Below are 18,583 nucleotides of genomic sequence, written 5' to 3'. Positions count from 1 at the left end.
GCCTGGAACCACCTGGTGAAATGGGACACTCAGCACCAGCTGCATCATCCGCCTGTGCTGACGTGTCACGGCCCCCGGGAAACATTTTGGCCTCTAATAGTGTCACTTGAAAGGAGCCTGGGAGGCTGACTGGGCATGGCCCGGCCAGGGAAATGAAAAGGCAGCGTTGCAGTGTCCCCATTTCTCTAATTGGGATGTTTTGCATGCAAGATGAGCTTGGTAAACACATTCCATGTGCAAAGGCGCTTCTGGGCCCGGGGCTGTGCGGGGCTGTATAAAAGCCCGTCCAAGTGAAGGCTCCTCATCCACTTCTCCTGCCTTCTCCTCCTCGGTGAACCAGGTGAGCAGCAAAGAGCCTTTGCCTTCTTCTTGTCTCTCTGCTCTTGCTCCTTCTCTTCTGGCCTCAGCTCTGGCCTTGCCACTGGGCAGCCTTTGCTGAGAGCTTTGCCACTCGATCCTGCTCCCGGGCTCTCTGTTCGGTGGGAGGAGGTGGGAGAAGGTGCTGGGTTCTCTTTGTGGCTAAACTGTGGGGATGGGGTTCCTAACCCTTTCCTCCTCCCGAAGCCTGTCCCTTCTTCTCAGTCTCTGCTCTTTCTCCTGCTGAGCATCATCTCAGACCTTGCCTCACGCTCTGCCCGTGCCGTCCCTGCCCTCTCTCTCTCTGCCAGGTCTGCCACCCACAGCCATGTCCTGCTACGACCTGTGCCGTCCCTGTGGCCCCACCCCGCTGGCCAACAGCTGCAACGAGCCCTGCGTGAGGCAGTGCCAGGACTCCCGGGTGATCATTGAACCATCTCCCGTGGTGGTGACCCTGCCCGGGCCCATCCTGAGCTCCTTCCCCCAGAACACCGCCGTGGGCTCCACCACCTCCGCCGCCGTGGGCAGCATCCTGAGCGAGTCCGGTGTCCCCATCAACTCCGGGGGCTACGGCCTGGGTAGCCTTGGTGGCTTTGGTGGCTTTGGTGGGCGCTACTGTGGCAGGAGGTGCCTGCCCTGCTAAAGCCGATCCAGCGAGTGCCTCGACCAAGAAGCCCAAAGCCGGACTGAGGATGGAGCTGCTGGCCAGCGCTTCCACAAGGCTTTCCTCCTCCTGCTGAGGAGGGAGGCAGACGTGGCCAGCTGATGTTTTGTGCTTGTCCTGCTCTCTTCTGCTCCTCGTGAGCCCCTCGTGTTGTCTCCTGCTGTGCTGTGCCGTGGGTTCCCCCTGACTCCAGTGGAGCGGGGTCCTGCTGGTCGCGCTCTGCCCGTGGCTGTGGGAGGCACTGTGTGTCCCACTGCTGGGCAGGGCTGTCTGACTGGGTCCTTTCCAGTGTTCACTGCTTTATTTCACTCTTTACACTCAATAAAGTTCATGTTGCATTGTATTTGGAGTCTCCTTGAGTTCCTTCAATCCTGGGATGTGCAGCCCAGCTGCTCCCGGGAAATGGGATGCCCTGGAGGGGAACTGGGTGGGTGGTTAAAGGCCACTAATGGACATTTGTCACACCTGGATGAGCTGAGCACCTTCAAGGTCTGTGGTCACTGGAGGAGCCATGGGGCGGTGGAGGGTGTGTGGAACAGTTTGAGGTGACCATGAGGTGCCCCAGGGGACATGTGAGCCAGAAGGGAGGTTGGTCATTGTCTCCCAGTTGGTGAGTCAAGCCATTGACCTGCTGGAAGATGTTTCTCTGCAGGTCAACACCCATCTGCCCAGGGCTCTCATTGTGTGTTACCACCTACAACTGGTCCTTTCCCTTTCCTCCTCCAAGCACTTCCTCCAAACCCTGCAACCAGAGGGAGTCACAAACCAGGAGAGGGGATATGTGGCACCCAGTACAACTATGCAAAAGCCAGTATGGGTTCTGATTTTCAATTTTCTTCCCTTTTCCTCCCTTTTATGCTGTGTTTCTCCACGGGGAATGGTTGGTCCCCAGCACTACATTCTTCCTCTGACAGAGTCAAAGCTGCTTTTCTTTGGCTGTGATGGGATTGATATCCACCACATGGCTGCCTTCTTGTCTTCCCTGAAACAACAAAGTGACCCTTCAAAGTTTCTCTTCTGAAAGTGTGTGTTTGCCTGGAGAAACATCTCCTGCCAAACTAAACCTTCCCTTCATCTTTCTTAATAAAGAATTTGGGGCTCTGGAATCAAAGAGTTTCCTGTCTGATGGAATCCTGGCCACCCTTTGCAATGAGGACTGAGTTGGGGTGCCACAGAAGTGCAGGTGGTGCCCCAGGCAGGGCTGTCACTCCTCCTGGGGATGCTCAGCTCTTGTCCTGCCCCAGGAGCTGCAGTGCAGAGCATGGAGTCCTTCCCTGGACGTGCATCTCTAGGGAGATCCTGAGCCCTGATGCTCTCTGGGCTGGGTTTGCTGGCACTGCCAATCCTCAGGAGCCCCTGGTGTGAGTTGTGTGTGCCCTCAGGAGCCCCTGGTGTGAGTTTTGTGTGCCCTCAGGAGCCCCTGGTGTGAGTTTTGTGTGCTCTCAGGAGTGTTGCTGGGTGTTTGGAACTGTGCTGCTCTGTTGGGTTTTTGTGGCCAGGTTCTGGTAGTGGGGGCATTCTGTGAGAAGCTGCCAGAAGGTTCCCCCCTGTCCATGGAGCCAATTCCAGCCAGATCCAGGATGGACCCACCACTGGCTAAGGCTGAGCTCATCAGGAATGGTGGTGACACCTCTGGGATAACACATTCCCATCTCCCTGCACAGCTGGGGGGAGAACTTGGGAAGGAGGGAGGGGTGGGGGAAGGTGTTTTCGAGATTTATTTTACTTCTCATTCTCCTGCTGCGATTCTGTTGGTAATAAATTCAGTTCATATCCCCACTTGGAGCCTGTTCTGGCCATGATAGTGCTTGGTGAGGGATCTCCCCCAGTCCTTATCTCAACCCATGAACCTTTGTTATATTTTCTCTGCTCTGTGCAGTTGCAGAGGGCAGTGACAGAGAGGATTTGGTGTCCAGCCAGGGTCAAACCCCCCACAGCTCTCTGGTCAGATGTAGGGCCAAATTAAAAATGAGAGTATGGCCATAGGGGATGGAAGAAGGAAGAGTTTTGAAGTCAGAAAATGTTCTTCTTAGGGAGTGGTTTCCACAAGATAACGCTGACTGATACTTGCTGGCGGGAAAGCAGCATCATTCCTTCTGGAACATTCTTGTTCTGCTGATTGGAGAACTCCAGGCAACTCAAAAAAAAAAAAAAAAAAAAAAAAGGCAAAAGAGACAGGATAATTGGCTTTAAAGGCAATATGAGATAAAAGTTCAAAACCAAACAGTCTCTCTGATGAAGAAATGATGTCTAACGAGTGGAGTCACAGAGAGCAACACCTATGGCCAGTCCCTGCCAAAGCCTGCCCTTTAATCCTGGCTTTATAATGAAAAAAACCCTGCATTTATTACTACAAAGACCAAAAGGCTGCCTCAGGAGGGGAAGGTGCTGACATCACCTGGAAATGTGGCACCTCTCCACCCAGCCTGCTGAAACACCAGCCTGTTTCTTGCTGAAAAATACCCTAAACAGATTTTGGCCTCTAATGCCGTCGCTTGAAAGGAGCCAGGAAGGCTGACTGGGCACGTCAGGAGCAGGGAAATGAAAAGGCAGCGTTGCAGGGGAGGTAAACAACCAGCAGTTTACTTAATTGGGATGCTTTGCATAAAATATGAGCTTGTTGGTAAATACATTCCGTGTGCAAAGATGCGTCTGGGCCCGGGGCTGTGCAGGGCTCTATAAAAGCCCATCCAGCTGCAGGTCCTTCATCCACTTCTCCTGCCTTCTCCTCCACGGTGAACCAGGTGAGCTGCAAGAGCCTTTGCCTCCCTCTTCCCTTTCCCTTCTTCTCTTTTTCTTCTGGTCTCAACCAAATCTTTGCCTCTGTGCAGCTTTACATTAGAACTTTGGTCTTACTCCCACTGTCTGTGCTGCCCTTGTTCTTCACTGAGGGGATGTTGGGCTTTCCTTGCAGGGAAATCTTTGGGGTCAGGGCTGTTGAATCTTCCCTCCTCCCCATTCAGACTGTCCTTTCTCCCAGTCTGTGTTTCCTTTGGCCGAGCAGGATCTCAGGCCGCGCCTCACGCTCTGCCCGTGCCATCCCTACCCCCTCTCTCTCTCTGCCAGGTCTGCCACCCACAGCCATGTCCTGCTACGATCTGTGCCGTCCCTGTGGCCCCACCCCGCTGGCCAACAGCTGCAACGAGCCCTGCGTGAGGCAGTGCCAGGACTCCCGGGTGGTGATCCAGCCCTCGCCCGTGGTGGTGACCCTGCCCGGGCCCATCCTGAGCTCCTTCCCCCAGAACACCGCCGTGGGCTCCACCACCTCCGCCGCCGTGGGCAGCATCCTGAGCGAGGAGGGAGTGCCCATCAACTCCGGGGGCTACGGCCTGGGTAGCCTTGGTGGCTTTGGTGGCTTTGGTGGGCGCTACTATGGCAGGAGGTGCCTGCCCTGCTAAAGCCGATCCAGCGAGTGCCTCGCCCAGGGAGCCCAAAGCCGGACTGAGGATGGAGCTGCTGGCCAGCGCTTCCACAAGGCTTTCCTCCTCCTGCTGAGGAGGGAGGCAGACGTGGCCAGCTGATGTTTTGTGCTTGTCCTGCTCTCTTCTGCTCCTCGTGAGCCCCTCGTGTTGTCTCCTGCTGTGCTGTGCCGTGGGTTCCCCCTGACTCCAGTGGAGCGGGGTCCTGCTGGTCGCGCTCTGCCCGTGGCTGTGGGAGGCACTGTGTGTCCCACTGCTGGGCAGGGCTGTCTGACTGGGTCCTTTCCAGTGTTCACTGCTTTGTTTCACTCTTTACACTCAATAAAGTTCATGTTGCATTGTATCTGGAGTCTCCTCGAGTTCCTTTGATCCTGGGATGTGCAGCCCAGCTGCTCCCCGGGAAATGGGATGCCCCAGAGGGGAAGAAAGTGGGTGGTGAACCATTTGCATGGCTGGCTGAGTTGAGTAACCTCAGCAAGGACATGGTCATCAGAAGTGAGCATGGGACAGTGGAGGAGGTGTGGTGTTGTGTGAGCACGCAAAGGGTGACCATGAGGTGCCCCAGGGGACATGTGAGCCAGAAGGGAGGTTGGTCATCGGCTCCCAGTTGATGAGGCAAAACATTGACCTGCTGGAAGGTGTTTCTGTGCAGGTCAACACCCACCTGCCCGAAGCTGTCATTGCAAGTTTGCACCTACAACTGGTTGTTTTCCTTTCCCCCATGCAAGCACAACATCCAAACCCAGGAACACAAGGGCCAACCCAAGGAGCTCAAGGGACAGGTCCTTCAGGGCAACTGTGTAAAGGGAGATGTGAGTCCTCTGCTATATTTTGGTACTTTGGGGATTGACAGAGGATGGGCCACTCAACTGAAGGAATCACAGAATCACTGAGGTTGGAAAAGGCCTCCAAGGTCACTGAGTTCCCCCTTGTGCCCCATCCCTACCTTGTCCCCCAACCCAGAGCACTCAGTGCCACAGCCAGTCCTTCCTTGGACACCTCCAGGGCTGGGGACTCCCCCACCTCCTTGGGCAGACCCTGCCAAGGCCTCACCACCCTTTCCATGCAACAAATTCCTGCTGATTCCCAACCTGACCCTCCCCTGGCACAGCCGGAGGCCGTTCCCTCTCCTCCTGTCCCTCATTCCCTGGGAGCAGAGCCCGACCCAACACCCCTGGCTCCCCTGTCCTGTCAGGGAGCTGCAGAGAGCCAGAAGGTCCCCCCTGAGCCTCCTTTTCTCCAGGATGAGCCCCCTCAGCTCCCTTAGGGATTCTCCAGCCCCTTTCTCCTGCTGCTCCAGCCCCTTCCCTTCTCTGGACACTCTCCAGCCCCTCAATGTCTCTCCTGCCATGAGGGGCCCAGCCCTGGACACAGTACTCAGTGACATGTTCTGAGAACCAAACACAAGGCTTGGAAGGGAGCAGGAGAAGCATTTTATCCACCCCCCAAGAAGAGTCCTGTGGGCACAAGCATTGATTGTTGAGGAGTCATTCCCTGTGTGTCACTGTGTCCTGAAGGGATGTGAGCCTGGAGCAGATGGGCAGCAAATGCTCCAGAAATGCTCCCCCAGCTGCTGTGCAGACTGGACCTGGAGAGGTGACCAGCAGTGATCCTTTGGTCCCTCACAACCTGGCCCTTCTGTCATCCAACCTGGGGATCCTGAGGGCCTGGTATCCCACCAGCTCAGGTGTCTGTCCCTCCTTCCCACATAGGCAGTGTTTTGGTGCTGCTGCTGCTCTGGTTGTTCTTCAGGAATAGCAGGAGGCATCTTTTGTTCCCTGCTCCTCCATCTGTCCTTGCAAAGACTCCAGAATCCCAGAATCACTGAGGCTGGAAAAGACCTCCATATGAGGAGGTTGATCCTTTGATCCAAGTTGATCCTTTGACCTACCAACATCATCTCAACCAGACCAGAGCACTGAGTGCCATGTCCAGTTGTTCCTTGAACACCTTCAGGGACAGGGACTCCACCACCTCCCTGTGTCGCTGAGCAGGGCTGGGTGTCCTGTGGAATTCCTGCCAAGGCTTTGACCCTGTGCCACTGGTCAGGGTGTGCCAAAGCAGAAGCTGTGGCACAACCCTGGGCAGAAAGAAGGACATGGATCCACTGGGCAGGATGTGCCTTGGTCACAGGGATGGCTCCAAGTCAAGGAGGTGCCTTCAGCCAAAAGTGCTGGGAGAGGAACCTTCATCCTTAACCACTGATAATTGTCTGCTTGGGGCAGATTGGGATGAAGGAGAGGAGGAAAAAAGGCAAACGAAGCAGCAAAGTTGTGCTGAGATCAAAGCTAGGTCTCAAAGCCCAAGAGCAGAGGAGCCCTGCTTAGAAAGGCGATGCCTAAATCCGAGTGAGGGAGCAGAACATGAGAGCGAGTGAGGGCTGGGGTCAACCCTCACAGCTGGATGTCCAGGCTGAAGCCTCAGGGGTATGAGCAACCTGACCCAATTTGTCAGGGAAGAGTTTAAAGTGGGGCCCTGGAGGGCAAAGGGCCTGGAACCACCTGGTGAAATGGGACACTCAGCACCTGCTGCATCATCCGCCTGTGCTGACGTGTCACTGCCCCCGGGAAACATTTTGGCCTCTAATAGTGTCACTTGAAAGGAGCCTGGGAGGCTGACTGGGCATGGGCCGGCCAAGGAAATGAAAAGGCAGCGTTGCAGTGTCCCCATTTCTCTAATTGGGATGTTTTGCATGCAAGATGAGCTTGGTAAACACATTCCATGTGCAAAGGCGCTTCTGGGCCCGGGGCTGTGCGGGGCTGTATAAAAGCCCGTCCAAGTGAAGGCTCCTCATCCACTTCTCCTGCCTTCTCCTCCTCGGTGAACCAGGTGAGCAGCAGAGAGCCTTCACCTCACTCTTCTTTTTCCCTTGTTCTCCTCTTTCTCTTGGGGCCTTGAGAGAAGCTTTGCTTCTCTGTAGTGGTCGCTGAGAGCCTTGTTCCTTGATCCTGCTCTCATCACTTCTTTGTCCTTGTTCTTTGCTGGGGGGAGGTGGGAGAAGGTGTTGGGTCCTCACTGCAGGGAGAACTCTTGGGACTGGTGTTGTTGAACATCCCTTCCTCCCCGCTCAGGCTGTCCCTTCTTCCCAGTCTGTGTTTCTCCTGCTGAGATCTCACGCTCTGCCCGTGCCATCCCTACCCTCCCTCTCTCTCTCTCTCTGCCAGGTCTGCCACCCACAGCCATGTCCTGCTACGACCTGTGCCGTCCCTGTGGGCCCACCCCGCTGGCCAACAGCTGCAACGAGCCCTGCGTGAGGCAGTGCCAGGACTCCCGGGTGGTCATCCAGCCCTCGCCCGTGGTGGTGACCCTGCCCGGGCCCATCCTGAGCTCCTTCCCCAGAACACCGCCGTGGGCTCCACCACCTCCGCCGCCGTGGGCAGCATCCTGAGCGAGGAGGGAGTGCCCATCAACTCCGGGGGCTACGGCCTGGGTAGCCTTGGTGGCCTTGGTGGCTTTGGTGGGCGCTACTATGGCAGGAGGTGCCTGCCCTGCTAAAGCCGATCCAGCGAGTGCCTCGCCCAGGGAGCCCAAAGCATCAGATGAAGCTGCTGGTCAGCGCTTCCAGAAGGGCTGAGAACCTTCAACACCCTCCTCCAGCCCAGGGAGGGGAGGAAGGGGCTTTCTGGACACGTGGCCAAGCTTGTCTTGTTCTTGAAAAATCCTGCTTTTGATGACTTTTCCTTGTGTCTGGGAGTTGGAATTTCACGCTGACCTGGTGTAAACGCTGTGCTTCTACATGGTCAGTTGGATGGGGTTTTGTTCAGGAATTAAGGAAAAGTGGAGTCTTGCTTGCTGTCTCTCAGCTGAAATGGTTTAAGTGGCTTCTTTTCCCTTTAAAAATATATATATATATTCCTATTGTTTTGCTGAAAACTACTTGACTTTTTTTCATTAAACTGATGTTGCATCTGAATTCGAGTTTCAGTGTGGTTTTCTTCTCCCCTTTCCTCCCTTTGGGGTGGAATGTGTCATTATATGAAAATCTACGCAGAGTGGAAAATGGGAATCCAATAATCACCACAATCCAGCTCAAAATAATAATTTAATTGGTTTTACACTCTTGAGAAGCACCAAACAGGTTCACATATATATTTCTCCTGCTAGTTTTCTTTTTTCCAACATTTTTTCCCACCCCTGTGTGTGTAAAATTGTGATATTTCAGCTTGGGACATTTTTGATCTTGTCCCTTATTTGGCATCTTTGAAACTCTGACAATTTGCAAGTGAATGAGAATATTTTCAGCAGCAATATTTGACTCTGGTTTTGGGTATATTCAACCCTACCAGACCCTGGAAATGTAACCATGACACACTTTGTGTGGTTCTGACTCAAGGCTTGAAAATTGGCAAGTATTGAAACCTTGCCAGAGTAATAAGACTCTTTCTATGATTGGCCATTTATTATGAGCTTTGATATCTCCTCTTTCGGGGCACAAAGGGAATATAAATATTATTTGCAACATAATCCCTACAAGAACTCTCAGAATAGGGGGAAATAAAATAAAGAGTGAATTTCAGGAGCAGGAAATTTCCCTGCAAGGGGGTGGTGGGGGAGAACAAACCCCTGAATTTATCCTCGAGGTTTTAAAATTTAAAAGGGAAAGCCCTGCCCTGGAACCACCTTCAGCCACCAGTGCTTTGTGGAGGGTTTGTGCAGGATGATGAAAACTTTATTAAATGCTGGCGCTTCTTTATATTTCAAGTGACATTTTATGTCTTTAAGGGTCCTGTCCATCATCTGTAAGGCCTGAAGTTATTAGAGGCACAGTTCCTGAAGGAAGTGAAGATTAATTTGAAATCCATGTCCCCTTTGGATGTTCAGACTGGAGAAATGGTGCAATAACTCTGAATTTATGAGACTATTGAGGCCTTTTTTTGTGCATTAATTAGTTCCCACATATATATTTTTTTGCAAATGGAACCTTTTCTTGATAAAGAAATTGCCTTGTTTCGTTTTCCAGTCTGGCTTTAGCCTGTCATTGCATGAGAAGCAGAAGATCTACCCATTAAAAATTCTTTCATCTTCACAATTTATGGGTAGTTTTAATTTCTGGTACTTTTACACTGACTCTATATTAGTGTCAGCATGAAATGACTGCAAGCACATCTAATAAATATGGGTGGGTTTTTTTCAGCTCCTCAGCAATTTTTTAGCTGGTGGCTGCCTTGGGATCTAAGATCCCATTAAGACCTTGACTGAAACTCTCTGTGCTATTCCCAGTCTGACCCACTTAAAACCAGTTATCAGCTGACACATTCACACCCTAAAAAAAAAAAACACCCACTCTGAGGAGGTTTCCAAGCCTGAAGGGGCTACAAGGAATGTGGGGAGAGACTTTGGAGAAGGGATGGAGGGACAGGACAAGGTAGGGGTGGGTTCAGATTGACAGAGAGGAGGTTTGGATGGATATTGGGAAGGAATTCCTCCCTGTGAGGGTGGGGTGTTCCTGGCACAGATTGCCCAGAGAAGCTGTGGCTGCTCCATCCCTGGGAGTGTCCAAGGCCAGGTTGGAGCAACCTGGTCTAGTGGAATGTGTCCCTGCCCATGGCAGGGGGTGGAATGAGATGATTTTTAAGGTCCTTTCCATCCCAAACAATCCCACGATTCATATTCGTGGGCTGGGATGGCACAGAAGGGATTTACAGGTTCCCTTTGAAAAAGAACTGATAAATCGGGTTTATATGTGATATAGTTGTATTTTGTCCCCAAATCCCACACCAAGCTCTGCTTGTTTCTCACTGGATTCTGGGGGATTTCAGGTGTGGATGTGCTGTTTTAGCAGGGCCTTCCCAAAACACAGGATTGAGTCTGGATTGTTCTTACCCCTGGCTGGAGGCAGAGCTTTGTAAACACTGGCGGAGACAGGAATTTATTAAGGATTTAGACTCCTGTTCTTAATAAAAGAACACCTTGGAACGATGAATTATGTATTAAACACATTCTTAGTGTTTTCCTTTATGACTAAAGCGAAACACAGGCTCGGAGTAGAAACTTTGTTGTGACTGAAAGGTGGCACTGGAATAAATTCAGCCCCTAATTCCCCGAGATGAGAGAAACCTGTGTGACTGCAAATGTCTGGCAGGAGATAAGGCAAGGAAAACAAAGTAATAAGCACTGAGGAAAAGGCATTTAATCACTTGGAAGCTTTTTGCATGCGGGACGTACTCGTTGGGAACTAATTTCATGTACAAAGGGTGTCTGTGGTCCCCAGGCCATCTGAGATTTGGTATAAAAACCAACTCCACTCAGCTCCTTCCTGCCACTTCTCTCCCCTCTTTCCTCTTTTGTGAACAAGGTTAGTTCAAATCTCCTTTTCTTTTTCTCTATTTGCTGGGTTCTTGCCTGTTAACAGTCTCGGGGTGTTTTTTTCTGCACAGTTTTTCTGCCTCTTGTTGGATTTGTTGGGGGAAGAGTTTTGCTGTTAAAAAAAGTTTGCTGTTAGAATTGCAGAATTTTCTGGAGCCCTGGCTCGACTATAGAGATCCTTGGAATTGCTGATATACATTTATTCAAATATGGGATTTCAGACATGTTGAGGGACTTAGAAACTACTGCTAATAATAAAGATTAACAAACTTAATGGGGAGAATAACTGTGCAAGGGGCTGGAGCTATCTGATCCTTAAAAATCCCTTTTAACTCCAACTATTCTTTGGAAACAGAATATCCAGTTGTATTTCAAGTAGAATTTAATCATCTTCAAGGGTATTATCCATCCTCTGCAATGCTTGAAATGTCAGCTGGGTTGCCAGATGTTGAAGTTATGTTATAGACAGCAATGACATCTCCTGAAATGTAGAGAAAAGGCATCATAATGTGAAGATAAAAGGGAAAGAAGAGCGAAAACGAGGCAGAGCAGACTGGGATGGGTGGAGGAATCAGTGGGCTTTGATTTTATTGGTGTGGTGGAACCAGGCACAGGGAGCATCCAGGGAATTCCTGGTTCTTTCATAGGTACAACACCTGCAAGAAAAGTGCCTGGGAAAGCTTTCAAAAGACCTCCCCTTCAAGGATGCTCAATTACCTTGAAATTTGTACCTCTTTGTAGGCAAAGTCAGAGCCTTGGGAAATAATTCCTCATTTAATTTCATTTTTCCAGCTACCTGTTGAACTATGGCCATAATTACATTCGTGGGCAGGTGTTTCTCCTAATTATTGCTCCTGCCACGCTCTGAATTCCTGGAGCTGCATCCCAGCAGCCTCTCTCCAAAGAGACAAACTGCTAAAATTAAAGTCACCACACGGGTGCTTTCGCTTCTGTCCCGCTGACACTTCCTCCCACTGCATCACCCAGAGCTGGGAGGATGTCTCGGCCTCTGCCTTCCTCCAACAGGTTGAAGGGTTTGGTTCCTGGAGGGATCCCTGGAGAGGCTGCTGTTCTGATCACTGCTCTGAGCCGATGAGAGTGCAACAAACCCCCTCTGTGCCCCCCTGTCTTTCAGATTCCCCAAACCATGGCCTGCTACGAGCGCTGCTCGTCCACCTCCTGCGGGCCCACCCCGCTGGCCAACAGCTGCAACGAGCCCTGCGTGAGGCAGTGCCAGGACTCCACCGTGGTCATCCAGCCCTCGCCCGTGGTGGTGACGCTGCCCGGGCCCATCCTGAGCTCCTTCCCCCAGAACACCACCGTGGGCTCCTCGGCCTCGGCCGCCGTGGGAAGCGCCCTTTGTGCCGAGGGGGTCCCCATCAACTCGGGCAGCTCCCTGGGATTGGGGAGCTTTGGCTACCCGGGGCTGGGCGGTGGCTACAACCGGCCCTACCGTCGCTACGGCGCCTTCCGCGGCGGCTTCTACGGGCCCTGTTAACGTTTTCTGTGAGAGGGGGAAAGAAATCACCAGGGATTGCTGAGTTCCCACCCAAAGAAGGACTGAGCTCACGGCCACAGCTTCCAGATGTAACTTCAGGCACCCACCACCTCCTCCCCTCCTGAAGCGAAGGGAGCTGTGGGAATCCATCATTCCCAAAAACGAGGCCACCGCTCCCGTTTTACTCTGCATTTCTAGTCCAGTCTGTAGCTCTGCTGCTTCTCAGTGTAATTCGGTGTAAATGTTTAAATTTCGAGAGGAGGGGGGGACTTGATGGTCGAGGTGCAATTCTGCACTGAGAGGAGAGCTCTGCCTCTGGGATGCAACCCACGAGCTGCGCCCTTCTTCCCATGTTGGCCCCTGATGCTTTGCAGTATTTTTAATCCACTAGTTGGTCTTAATAAAGTGTTGCTGTTGTGGTATCTCCAGTCTTCTGGTGTTTTTTTTCCCCATCCCCTCTTATTTTCTTCTGAAACTTTTCCTGGGTGAAGTTTATCACCGAGTGGATCATCACTAGGCTGAGAAATCTGGGGGGCTGGAGAGGAGAAGGTGGTGAAGAGACCTCAGAGCACCTTCCAGGGTCTGAAGGGGCTGCAGGGGAGCTGGAGAGGGATGTTCATCAGGAACTGGGGTGTAGGGACAAGGGGAATGGGTTCAGACTGACAGAGGGGAGATTTAAGTTGGATACTGGGGAGGAATTCCTCCCTGTGAGGGTGGGGAGGCCCTGGCACAGGTTGCGCAGAGAAGCTGTTACTGCCCCTGGATCCCTGGAAGTGTCCAAGGCCAGGTTGGACAGGGTTTGGAGCAACCTGGGCTATTGGGAGGTGTCCCTGCCTGTGGCAGGGGGTGGAAATGGATGAGCTTTAAGATCTTCCAACCCAACCATCCTGTGATTCCATAATCCCTACCAGGCAATGACACCATACAAGGAACACCAGGGTCACTAATTAGAGAAGAGCACATTTAGAGCCCGAGATCCAGAACAGGTTTAATTTTGCAGCTGCAAAATGCAGATTGATTCCACTCTGACTCATCAGAAACCTTGGCTTTTGGCATCTCTGCCAAGAAACTGTTCTCAAGGCTGGAAGCCCTTCGTGACCCACCTGCATGGCAGGGGATCCAACCCGGCACAGAATGATACTTGTTTGAAGCACTCCTGGTGTGATTCATAACTCTGAATAACTGACCTGGAGCTGCAGAGGGCACAGAAACATTTCACAGACTCATGGAATGGTTTGGGTTGGGAGGGAGCTTAAGGATCATCTCATCCCATCCCCTTCAACTAGCCCAGGTTGCTCCAACCCAGCCTTGGACGCTCCCAGGGATGGGGCAGCCAAAGCTTCTCTGGGAAACCTTTTCCATGGCCTCACTCCCCTCACAGTAAATTTTTTTCCCCATTATCCACCTAAACCTCCTCTCTGCCATTTCAAGCCATTCCCTGTTGTCCTGTCACTACGAGCTCCTGCAAACAGTAAATCCCTGTGAGTAAATTGGTTCTGCTAAAATTAAGGACCTGAGACATAAATGAGATGTGCAACAACCACTGAAGCTGCTCAAAGAGTCAGTTGGGGGAAAAAAAATTGGAGAGATTCTCACGTTGGGAAGATTTGGGGCATTCTAATAACTTATGTAAATGATTAAATAATTATTAAAAATATAAATGATCGTAAATTGTATAAATTACGTTGCAGCAGCTTCAGTTGTCCCCAGTAGTTAAATCATTGCCAGCAGTTAAACTGCTCATGGTTTATGTACCAGTCTCCCCCTGGCACCAGATGAAAAACCTTCCTCAAAGCTTCTTTCATCTCCAGGACCTGAGGATGGTTTGAATGCCTTGTCCCATCACACGCCAGACTCCCAGGTCAACGTGATGACACAAATTTCAATTAAAGGAGTTAATTTGTCAGCTCTTGTGGCAATTTGGTGCCTCCAATTTTTTTTTTTTTTTTTTAATATTATCTACCCACCCAGACAAACTGTTTCTGTGCCCAGAGGGAAGAATGAGGAAAAGGAAGCATTCCTTGGTTATCTCAGATGAAAGGGAGTTGAATTCTTGGGGTAAGCGATTTCACCTACCACAAGGAATTAATTTTTTAAAATATCTAAAAAGATATCTGTCTAGATAGTAGAGATTTTGAGGAGAGAGATGAAAAGACTCTTTTTTTTACAGAAAAAACTTTTCCAAAAAAAAAAAGGGAGAGGAGGATTTTCTTGCAGAGAAAATATGAAGATTTAAAGGGTTTTATAGAAAATCAATATTTGGCCTAATTTCTTCAGATAAATTATAAAAACATTTTTAAAAAATAATTCAAGATTTTCAAAGTGTTTACCTTGAATTAGTTTGTGAAGTCCTTTGAGTGATCTTGACCCACATACTTGGGAATTAAGTTATTATCCCGGTGATGGGAGCACCGAGATCTCGTCACGTACCTCCAGCATCAGGGAGCCCCAAAACTTTGCATATTTGAGCCCTTGGTTAGAAGGTGTTGTGAACTTTGAAGTGCTTTGTTCTCTGTTTAAAGCCACTCTGCACTTGGAGTTAATTCCTATCCCGATCCCCGGGTTTTGCATATTTTCCATCTCCGCAGGTAATTCCGGCAGGTTGGATTCCAGCCAGGGCTGGTCACTGCTGTGACCAGCAGCAAACCATGTCCTGAGAAATGGAATGAAGAACTGCTGGGTGTAATTTCTCCTGACGCTGCCGTTTGGCTCAGACAGAGCCTCTAAACCCCAATATTTGAAGTCCGCCTTCAATGCCCACGTTCGTGTTTAATTTGTCGCGATAATTGCTGCACATCCTGGTGGCTTCCTGGGATTGCAGGTGGGAAGGACGGTGACTTTGGCATGGAAATGATATTAAAATGCATGTTTGGGGGTAAAGAATTGCAGGTTTATAAGTGTTTGGATGGGTTGGGTTCGTAAAACTGGGCTCAGCCCGAGTGAGAATGCATTTTACTCTCCTTGCTCAGCAATTCTCCCTGGTTTTAATTTTCTTCCGGCTTTGCAATACTCATGGAAATGTGCTGCCCTTCTCAGCTGTGTGTTTGCGTGGGAAGTGCAAAACTGGGGAATATCTGCTCTGCATCTCGTCTTGTGGTAAGGCTGAGCCCTCGTTTGCGGGCTGAGCCCAGGCCGCCACCTCCGAGCTGATTATTCACCTCCAGCAGTGAAGTCTTGAATAAGGACTAAACATCACACACACACTCCCCTTAAGCAGTGTCCTAATGACTAAAACGAAGCCTAAAATGTCCACTGGCCTCAGGAGGCACCATAATTACTGCCCTAAATCACACGAGTCACCACAGCCTTCCCAAGCAATTAAGTGGGTGCACGGTGATGAAGATGAAAGGCACGGCGATGTCACAAGGGGAGGGGAGAAAACAAGGGCAGTAGCAAGAGAGATTTTGGAACAAACAACAACAAGAGTCGATCAGTTTTGGTGGGTTTTGCATGCAAAACATGGTTCATTAAGGAATCTCATGCATAATAAGTATCTCTGGTCTGCAGGCAGCCGGACCATGGTATAAAAGCCTATAGAACAGAAGCCTCTTCCATCCTCTTCTCTTGCCTTATTCTCCCAGGTGAACAGGTAAGTCTGAACCTCCCCAGTGCCTTTTTAAATGCTAAACTGCCACTTTGATGACTGCTTTTATTTTATTTTATTTTGGTTTTTCTTTATTGTTGTTGTTGGTTGTTCTTGGTTCTTTACAAATATTGCTGGTTTGTTGTTTGTTTTTTTTTTTTTACCTCCAAGGGAAATTTAGAAAGGTTTATTTGTACCAAAAAGAAAGGCTTTATTTACTTGTGGAGCAGAGCGTGATGAGACAGGACTTGGAGGATTCTGGCAATATTATCTCAAAACAAGCAGATTTATGCTGCATTTTAGAGATTTTTAGGACCCCTAAGGGGTTGGATAGCCATGAACCTGGTTGGCTTCTGCAGAGGGACCCGTCCAAAGGATTGGGAACCCCTTTACTGTTTGGTCTTGGACAAACTTCCCATGACTGGCACTACAGTTCAGAGGCCAATCCCTGAGCAGCCTCCCAGAAGAGAAGAGAAACCTCCCAGATGTCAAAAAAATTAGGTGTAAAATGCCACTTCCACCCGTGGGTTTTGGCGTGACGGGCGGTGACCTCCCCCACCACCTCTGTAGGTACCCCATACATCTCTTACCCTCTTAGGCGGCTTCTGTGAACTTACTACGGGTTGTAAACGGTTTTAACTTTCTCCCCTGCATTTCAGCCCTGCCTCTGCCCTGGAAACATGTCCTCCTACGACCTGTGCTGCCCCACCACCACCTCCTGCGGGCCCACCCCGCTGGCCAACAGCTGCAACGAGCCCTGCGTGAGGCAGTGCCAGGACTCCACCTACGTGATCCAACCTCCTCCCGTGGTGGTGACCCTGCCTGGGCCCATCCTGAGCTCCTTCCCCCAGAACACCGCCGTGGGCTCCTCGGCCTCGGCCGCCGTGGGCAGCACCCTGAGCGAGGAGGGGGTTCCCATCAACTCGGGGCTGGGGGGCCTGGGGTACAACCGGCCCTACCGGCGCTACAACACCTACAGGAGCGGCTTGGGTGATCCCTGCTAAAGCAGGAGGGAGCAGCAGGGTTGTTGGAGTCGCGGGAATGTTGGGAGTCACGGGAATGTTGGGAGTCACGGGAATGTTGGGAGTCACGGGAACGTTGGGAGCCGCGGTCGTGGTTTGCAGGACGCGGCACTGAGCGCCCACGACCCCACCTGAGTGGAATGGTCGGGGGGCTTTGCATCTCCTCAAATCAGGCCTTTATTTTTGCTTTGTCTTATTCTTCAATCCTTTGTATTTCTGATGAAACATTTTATGGTTTGTTTTTTTTTTTTGACTGCTGTAAATGGGGCTTGCTTTGTCTCAGTGAGAAAACAAACCCGGGATGAAAAGCCATGTTAGCTCTTGCCTTCAAGCCTAGAAATGTAAACTTACACTTTGTACCTTTCTATTCTGCTTTTTTTTTTTTTTTGGCTCTCATTAAAGTTATGTTGCATCACCACCCGAGTCTCCTGCTGTTGATTTGGAAAACTTTGCAACCTTTCAGCAAAAAAAGCTCATTTTTTTTATTTGCAGAATTTCTTACAGTTCTTCTGGTTTGTACTTGGAAAGGGGGTGGACAGAGGTGCTTTTGGACACTCTGGGGTGGCAGATGTTCAGCCTAGAGAAGAGAAGCTCTGGGGTAACCTAATTGTCACACACTCCTCAGCCTTGGTGGCACCAAGACATTGCTCTCCCAGCAAGGTGGATCTCACACCCAGCACTAATTGCACTCTCCCAATTTGAAATATAATTAAAATCTGCATTTGAAAAAAAAAAAAAAAATCCCTCAAACACATTTGGGAAATAAAGAAAACCCGCCCGTTTTGGGTGTGTTGTTTTGCAGAGGTTCTGGTGACTAAATCACTTCTTCCCTCAAGCATAAATTAATTTTTGGTGTTGTTTTCTACTGTTCCCAGCAGAATTCCAGCACAATGACCACACTACACCTGGTTCTTTGCAGGAATACTCCAGATGTGCATCCATTTAGCGAGCTACATTTATTTTTTGACCAAAAAAAAAAAGGGAAATTGTAAACTAAGATGCCAAACCAAACCTCAAACTTCAGTGATTTTAAAGTTCTTTATATCAGTATTTGAATAACATTAGCAACGAAACAAGCTCCTTTCAGGTACCTTGAGGAGGACATACCTACCTGTGCTGGAACACTTTTGCCTTCAGGGGAGTTATTTGAGCAGCAGGAGTGGTGAAGAGCAAATCACAGGCCCTGCCTACACCAAAACCCCTCTCAGATCACAGGGACAATGTTCACGGGCTGAGAGACAACTTCCAGCCAGTAACCAGCAGTGAGCGCAATAAATCAGCAGTGCCAGGCAGAGAGAGCCAGCCTGGCCCAATCAAACCACCTTCAGCTCCAGGGACACCTGCTGGTTTAGACAATTTGCCACCCAGAGGGATCTGGAGATGGTGAAGTTCAGCAAAGGGAAGTGCAGAGTCCTACGCCTGGGTTGGGGCAGTTCCAGGCACGGGGAGCTCCAGGGAGGGGATTCTCACCCCCTGCTCTGCCCTGGACAGTTCTGGTGCCCCCAGCATAAGGACATGGAAGTGTTGGAGCAAGAGCAGAAGAGCCAGGGCCAGGCTGGATAGGGTTTGGAGCAAGCTGTGCTGATGGGAGATGTCCCTGCCCGTGGCAGGGGGTGGAACGAGATGACCTTTAAGGTCCCTCCCAACCCAATCCATTCCATGATTCCAGGATTCCAAACTGCAGAGCCTTTGAGGGCAGCAGCAGAGTTCTCCTCCAGGGGTCCTGGATTCTTG

The 18,583-nt window shown here is 50.6% G+C and overlaps 4 protein-coding genes and 1 pseudogene across 4 annotated transcripts; all 5 read left to right on the top strand.

Moving 5' to 3' along the window:
- Nucleotides 1-210: 210 nt before the first annotated feature.
- LOC126647816 (feather beta keratin-like) lies at nt 211-1,000 on the top strand. Its single transcript, XM_050330347.1, is given in 2 exon segments — nt 211-340; nt 669-1,000. Coding segments are annotated over 2 exon segments (462 nt in total).
- A 2,632-nt stretch (nt 1,001-3,632) lies between these two features.
- Nucleotides 3,633-4,419, top strand: LOC126647817 (feather beta keratin). The gene is made up of 2 exons (XM_050330349.1): nt 3,633-3,765; nt 4,088-4,419. The coding sequence occupies exons 1-2, from the start codon at nt 3,633-3,635 to the stop codon at nt 4,417-4,419; spliced, it is 465 nt and encodes a 154-aa protein (XP_050186306.1).
- Nucleotides 4,420-7,139: 2,720 nt separating this feature from the next.
- Nucleotides 7,140-8,212, top strand: LOC126647818 (feather beta keratin-like; annotated as a pseudogene).
- A 3,678-nt stretch (nt 8,213-11,890) lies between these two features.
- LOC126647820 (feather beta keratin-like) lies at nt 11,891-12,244 on the top strand. The gene has a single exon (XM_050330350.1). It carries the CDS (start codon nt 11,894-11,896, stop codon nt 12,242-12,244), a length of 351 nt encoding a protein of 116 aa, XP_050186307.1. The 5' UTR covers nt 11,891-11,893.
- A 4,263-nt stretch (nt 12,245-16,507) lies between these two features.
- On the top strand, nt 16,508-16,831 carry LOC126647940 (feather keratin B-4-like). The gene has a single exon (XM_050330556.1). It carries the CDS (start codon nt 16,508-16,510, stop codon nt 16,829-16,831), a length of 324 nt encoding a protein of 107 aa, XP_050186513.1.
- Nucleotides 16,832-18,583: the final 1,752 nt, after the last annotated feature.

This window comes from Myiozetetes cayanensis, unplaced genomic scaffold, assembly GCF_022539395.1.
Source record: "Myiozetetes cayanensis isolate MyiCay16 unplaced genomic scaffold, myiCay2020 scf41, whole genome shotgun sequence".
NCBI classification, from domain to species: domain Eukaryota; kingdom Metazoa; phylum Chordata; class Aves; order Passeriformes; family Tyrannidae; genus Myiozetetes; species Myiozetetes cayanensis.
Note: the sequence above shows the minus strand (reverse complement) of the source record. Positions and strands in the feature narration are given on the sequence as shown.

Excerpts from the sequence above, each read along its gene's own strand:
- LOC126647817 (XM_050330349.1), top strand. The coding sequence starts at position 3,633 with ATGAGCTTGTTGGTAAATACATTCCGTGTGCAAAGATGCGTCTGGGCC. Across the intron at positions 3,766-4,087 it reads TCTCCTCCACGGTGAACCAG|GTCTGCCACCCACAGCCATG; the intron begins GTGAGCTGCAAG and ends TCTCTCTGCCAG.
- LOC126647940 (XM_050330556.1), top strand. The coding sequence starts at position 16,508 with ATGTCCTCCTACGACCTGTGCTGCCCCACCACCACCTCCTGCGGGCCC.
- LOC126647820 (XM_050330350.1), top strand. The coding sequence starts at position 11,894 with ATGGCCTGCTACGAGCGCTGCTCGTCCACCTCCTGCGGGCCCACCCCG.